At 38.6% G+C, this 6,978-nt stretch overlaps 1 protein-coding gene across 1 annotated transcript in view; it reads left to right on the forward strand.

Moving 5' to 3' along the window:
* The first annotated feature begins 82 nt into the window (after nt 1–82).
* Nucleotides 83–6,978, forward strand: part of gjc4b (gap junction protein gamma 4b) — a 10,082-nt gene continuing 3,186 nt past the window's right edge. The window contains exons 1-2 of the mRNA XM_016293541.1: nt 83–288; nt 3,626–4,784. Coding sequence (XP_016149027.1) covers nt 3,656–4,784 — 1,129 coding nt within the window. The 5' untranslated portion in view covers nt 83–288; nt 3,626–3,655. The remainder of the gene's footprint in view (nt 289–3,625; nt 4,785–6,978) is intronic.

Consider the following 6,978-nt stretch of genomic DNA (forward strand, 5'->3'; position numbering starts at 1 on the left):
TATATATATATATATATATATATATATATATATATATATATATCAGACTACACTATATCAAATTTCATACTCATGCCTGGAAGGGGGTGGGGTGCGCAGGCGGGAGGAGCGCCAGTAGCCTCTTTGTTTCTGACGGCGTGTGGTGGGCGCACATACTACAATAGTCCGAATGGGTGGTTTTGGGTGGCTTTCATCGTCAACGATAGCTGAGGGATGTGGTGATATTTCAAGCGTTCGTACAAACTCTTATGAAGGACTGAGGAAAAGTGTGGAGATCGATTTAACGAGGTATGTTTTTTTTCCCGCTCCTCAACTGACTGAAATTCGCCAGTGACGCGGCCAACGGATTTTTTGGGTGACATCTCGCGCATACCCAACAAAATAGCTTATTTTTTTGCCAATTTCTGCGTTATTGGTTGTTGGGTGGGAAGTTTATGCTCGTATTTTGTCACTAACAGCACAATTGGAGTTGAATTAGTGTCTTCAAATTGTTTTATAAGGGACTGTCGCGTCTTGCGTCAGTCGGAGAACAATTGTAAACGTACAACTGGATGGGCTTTTTTCGTTTAAATGTAGAGGGATACAGGAAAAACCGTTCGCAGCTGTACGACGAAACGTCTTTCTGTGATTGATATTAAAGAGCTATCTTGTTCTTCTGTAAGTGGCGTTGAAACTCAGCCAAGCTGCTGAGCAAAAAAGATTCACCTCAGGTACGTTACGTTAAAAGCGCTCCACCGTTCGCGCCGCGTCCACATCGACACCTTGCGCTTGAGTAGAGTTAAATATTTATCGAAATAGTATTTTTTGTTGGCACTCTCCCTTTGAAGTTCACATGTTACGAAAAATACGTTTATTCAAGTGTGCTATTAGTATACTTCTTTTAAACTAAAAATAGGAAAGTATACTTTTAGTCTACTTTGTATGTACTTCTCAGAAATATACTTAAGATGACATTTAAGTATACTTGACTTATACTTAGAAAAAGTCTAAATATATTTGAACTATAATTCTGCTCCTAGAATCCGTGTTTTCATTGTTATACTGTATACTGACTGTCAAGCTTTGGGGTGTTGATCGACTTTATCTACGTTTTGATTATCATTCTGAATCCAATTCATAGTCTTTTTTCAGCTTTTTGTTCAAAATGTTGTTTATTTCTTTATTTTTTATTTATGAAACTTATCCACATTCAAGTGTTTAAAAAAGAATGCATGAAGCTAGAATAAAATGTTTTTGTTTACAAGCAGATACCCTGTTCTTTTGATGTTTTATGTAACAAAATATATACAAATTAATACCTAAATAGGGACATAGTAGTATACTTAAAGTATGATGTAAAGTTCACTTAAAGAAAACTTACGAGTATACTTGCAGTATAAAACTACTAAACTAGTAGTTTACTGAGACTATACTTCAAAGTGTACTAAAAATGCTACTACAAGTATTTAATTAGTAAACTATCAGTATATAAGTTCACTTTTAGTATAGTTGCAGTACAAACTAAAAACACATATGTAAACTAGTTGTGTACTCAAAGTTTACTACTGTTATACTAAAAGTATACTTAAAAGTATACTTTTATATACTAGAAAGTGGGCCAATTTAGTCCCAAGGAGTATTGAAATAGTACACTTACAAGTATACTACTCGTACACTGATATTTGAATACTTACTACATAAAGTATACTTAAAAATATACTTGAACTTTACTTAAGTATACTTGCTAAAATAAACTTGAAGTATACTACTTTTTGGTAAGGGTAGTTATTCAAGTCCAATTCTGCTGGTCTTTCTAAGTTTAGAATCTAAACTTTTTTTTTTCTTTCTTAATCTCTTTCCATCCTGATTATGCCTTTAAATCGTTTATTTAAAATAAATTAAAGCGCAGATAAAGTCTTTGTCTAGTACTACATCAATGACTATTTGTCATTCATCGACCAAAAAGTGTGCACGTCCAGTTGTAAGATCACACTTTTATAAGCTCGCCAAGCTAGGTGTGTTGTAAGCGTAGAGACTGTTTGGGGCCCTGCTGATGTGTAATTTGAGGGCCAACTGGGCACCAGCTGTGGAATGTTGCAAACGACAACCACACAATTGTACTGCTGTCGGCAATCGGATATGGCCCTTTGTACAGAGTACAAATTACAGTGATTTGAAGCCTTTAAATGGCACTCATAGTCAGTGTTCTCTACCACAACAGCGTGTCCCTCACTTCATGCAACTGTCTCTAATAAACACTTGGACAGAATTTGTGGCCATTGGCAGCACGTCACCACCAGTTCCCATGAATTTTATTTGAATTTAGGCTTGGAGTGAGAGTCAAGGTTCTCATGGTTGTGGAAACGGATAAATCAAGTAATTTAGAATGTACTTTTTTTTTTTTTTTTTGAAGGGTCTTATTGAAGACATTTGTTATACTTCAATACTATACAACTAATCAAGTAAAATGTGTCTCTTAAATCTATAATCTAATTCTCCAACGCTGCTTTGAAAATAATCATACCCTAATCAAGAACAAAGTCATAGAAAGTCCGTGGTCAATAATAGAGGGAACCCTAGTGAGTCTTTACAGATGTTTTGATAAATTCACACACTGAACTTTGTGGAAAAATCAAGTCACACTCACAGCCATGCCTGAAGTGCCTTTTGTTTACTTGAAGGAGTCTTTGTGGATTGCACCGTTTGATTAGACCGGCAGATGACCCCCATCCTCTCTCTACTCTTAAAGTAGCTGCACTCAGTTTGTGACCAAACTATTTTCAATTGGTTGCCTGTTTTGAATTTACTTTGTTAGGGCTGCCAGTTCCACAGTGACTTCTGGGCCTTTAGTTGTCCAAAATGGGAAAATTAATTTCTTTCTTTGTGTCTCAAGTCTACATGAGACCCATGCTCTATTTGCACTATAGTAACTGAATGTTTTAATAAGTAGGTGTTACACACTAGAGGTCAGATAACACTAAGGTGGTAAATGCCTCAAGCTATTTTTTTTTTTCTTTGGTCCTTCTGTAAACATGTGTCTTATCCAAACATAATTAAGATTATTTTTTTATTGAAAGAAAGAATGCAAAGTGAGGTGAATTTGAAGTAAATGTGTATTTTAAATGTATATTTTAGGACATTCAATCTCAAATGTTTCTTCATGTAAGGGCAAAATAACATGTTTTTTTTTCATATTCAGTTAAAATGGTTCTTAATAGATTCATTATTATTTTTTCTGTAATATTTTTTTTTTCCTCACCCTTTTGCTTAGCTGACTTGTTTCTGTGAAAGGGCTTGATAGAAAAGTGACCTTTTAGCTCCATCTAGTGAATCTTTCTGGTTAATCAAGCCTTTTATAAAAAGGCTCCTAGAAACTTTTTCCTGAGAGTAAAGCACATCATACAGCTTGTTCATTGTCATTTTGCTAAGATGCATGGGAAGCTGTAAATGTCTTGTTCATGATTTGGAGTTCTTAACATTGAATCAGCACCTCATCTCCTCAGAATAGTCAACTTTTGTCAGTTGTTGTAGGCAGGTAGGCCGTATTCATGCCATATTTATTATTGGACGTAATGTGCTAATGTCTTAAATTCTCTTTTTGTTGCTGTTTTAAATTTCTAATAGTTAATGTCTTGTTCTCCTGCAGGACTGAGACGGCGGTTCTTCTCGAAACACGATGAGCTGGAGCTTTCTTACGCGGCTGTTGGATGAAATCTCCAACCACTCCACCTTCGTGGGCAAGATCTGGCTCACATTATTTATCATCTTCCGCATTGTGTTGACAGTTGTGGGGGGAGAATCGATATACTACGATGAACAGAGCAAATTTTCGTGTAACACCCAGCAACCTGGTTGCGAAAATGTCTGCTATGATGCATTTGCACCACTCTCTCATGTAAGGTTTTGGGTTTTTCAGATAATTTTGATCACGACCCCCACTATTATGTACCTGGGCTTTGCTATGCACAAGATCGCTCGCATGAATGATGATGAGTACAAGCTGAGTAACAGGAAACGCATGCCCATGATTAAACGTGGAGCCAAGCGTGATTATGAGGAGGCTGAGGACAACGGTGAGGAAGATCCCATGATGATGGAGGAGATCCTGCCCGAGAAAGAGAAAGCTCCTGAGAAGCCCGCCCCTAAACACGACGGTCGGCGGAGGATAAAACGGGATGGGCTCATGAAGGTGTACATCCTTCAGCTTCTATCTCGGGTTGCTTTCGAGGTGGGCTTCCTCTTCGGCCAGTATATCCTGTATGGTTTCGAGGTCGCCCCCTCGTACGTGTGCACTCGGAGCCCCTGCCCACACACGGTGGACTGTTTTGTGTCACGTCCCACGGAGAAAACGATCTTCCTGCTGATCATGTATGCCGTGAGCAGTCTCTGCTTGTCTCTCACGGTGCTGGAGATTCTTCATTTGGGCCTCAGTGGAATCCGTGATGTTTTTCGGCGACGCGTGCGCCACCATAGCGTTCCACGCCCCCGTGGCGCCATATGCAGACAGGTGCCCACAGCCCCACCAGGGTACCACACTGCACTGAAAAAAGACAAGCTGTCCATGGGATTGAAACCAGAGTATAACTTGGACTCGGGTCGGGAGTCTTTTGGTGATGAGTCTTCATCGCGAGATATTGACCGCCTGCGTAGACACCTAAAACTGGCCCAGCAGCATCTGGATATGGTCTATCAGAATGGGGAGAGCAATCCTTCACGCAGCAACAGCCCAGAGTCCAACGGCACTGCTGTTGAGCAGAACAGACTCAACTTCGCTCAGGAGAAGCAGGATAGCACATGTGAAAAAGGTAAGACAAAAAAGTTTATTTTCGCAATAGCTTTTTTTTTTTTTTAAATAAGGAAATAGTATATTATGGCCCGGTTTCACAAACGGGGCTTAGCTTAAGCCAGGACTAGGCCTTAGTTAAATTAAGATATTTAAGCAACATTTACAAAAATGCCTTAGAAGAAAACATTACAGGTGTGCATCTTGACACAGAACAATGACACTGACATATTTTAAGATATGTCAGAGCAAGATATTTTCAGTTGAGACTAGGGCTGCCACTAATGACTATTTTAATTTCGATTAATCTATCGACTAATTTATCGATTAAAAGTAAAGTGCAACACATAGTGCAAGAAGCAAGTGTCCATCTCATAGTCCAAATCACTGAAATCAAAGTTCAGTATTATAGTGTAAGAATGACAACATATCCACGTGTTCTGGTCTACTAATAATACAATTATAATCAAAAAAATACTTTTTTAAAGGAGTATTTACCAGAAATGTTATTTACCAGAATTTATTTAGGAGAAAAATGTAAATGTGCAGTATTTCTGAAAAAATCAATTCATTGATGAGGAAATAATAATTAGTTCAAATAAAGTATCAAAAGCAAGAAATCATATAATTTTATTTAACAAAACGCATAATGATTTATAAACAATAGAGCTAATGTACATTACGCATTACAACAAAGGCCTGCAGGGGGCGCCAACGGCCTAATGATTATTTTTACACATTACTGTGCGATCTAATCCTTGTTTAATATTGACCAAGCACCATTTCATTCAAATGTCCACTTAATCTTTAATATTTGGCCATTTCTTTAGGACAGAAATGCTATAGCCACTGTAATTAAATTAATATGTGGACATCAAAACGTGTAAACTCAGAGTGAGGGTTTGAGCTTTTATTTTGAAACCGCAATGTATTCTCCTGTGTTTCCGTAGATTTATAAATGATTTACCTTACAAATCTGATGAAATGGTGCACGTTGCGTTCCCAGATGAACGTTATAATAAACCCAAACTCACAACAACATGCAGAGATGGAGTTTGAGACGCTCCACACATGTAAATGATAACAGATCCTGTGGAACTACTGTGAACGGAGCCGCTGTGTGACGCACGTACTTAACCTACACGCATGTAAATAATTAAAGCGCATATACTGTATTTAGGGATGCTCAAATTGATCGGCTACCGATCACTATCACCCGATAATCACGTTGGGATGATCGATCGGCGGTCTCTAAAAGGGCCGATCTCAAAAAAACGATCTCAAGCTGATGACGCTGCCGTTAAGAGGTTTGGCACGACATGCAGCGGCACCGTCTCAGTCTCTGTCTGGTGCGGGTGAAATAATTATCATTTTGCATTATTGCATTATGAATGCATAATTTTTGCATTAAATAACTTATAAAGTAATTTGAAAACCTTGTGTTGAGACGTAATTTCACAAACAGCGTGAGTGAATCACCGCGTGCGCTCTCTCTCTCTCTCTCTCTCTCTCTCTCTCTCAAAATACGCAAATGGCTTCAAATCACCACACATCGCGTCTGACTATAAGCGAGCTGCACAGTTGACACAGGAATTGTCACTTGCACAATCGAGGCAGTGTCACATCATCACTAAAGTTGATAAATTGCATTTCTTTTTAATTCTTGCCAGTGTTTAACCATTCAGGGGTCGCGTGCTCTCCTGGAGACCGTGCGCTCATGCACACACATAATGCCAGGTTCACATTACTCTGTTTGCAGTGCATACGTGGTGCATATTTTTTCCGCGCTCATGTTAACGGATTAAAACATTCACTGCACACGGTTGCGGTCCGGCAGTGCGTTTAGGAGCAGTGCGTCTGCAGCAGTGCAGAGATCGTTTCCGCACCGAGTCTACTGCTGCGCTGCAAGCGCTGAATTAAAGTAACAGTGCAATGTTTGCAGTAAATATGAACATGACTTGACACGAAAATGTAGTAATTACACCATAAATGCATATTATTGAAGTCTACTCTGTTTCACAGTCAACACATTGCTTTGTTGGCTAGGTTTAAAGGGAAAGAGCACTTTTAGATAAACAAGGCAATAATAGATGGCACTCGTGGAGGTAGGAAAACAAAGTTCTTTATGAACCGCAGGATTGCTTGTAATAAAGATTTCAATGCAAAAGAAAAGGCAGTAGAGCTGACTATTTCTGTCAATGGTAAGTTTGTGATAA

This window comes from Sinocyclocheilus grahami, unplaced genomic scaffold, assembly GCF_001515645.1.
Source record: "Sinocyclocheilus grahami isolate Dianchi unplaced genomic scaffold, SAMN03320097.WGS_v1.1 scaffold304.1, whole genome shotgun sequence".
In the NCBI taxonomy this organism is placed as follows: domain Eukaryota; kingdom Metazoa; phylum Chordata; class Actinopteri; order Cypriniformes; family Cyprinidae; genus Sinocyclocheilus; species Sinocyclocheilus grahami.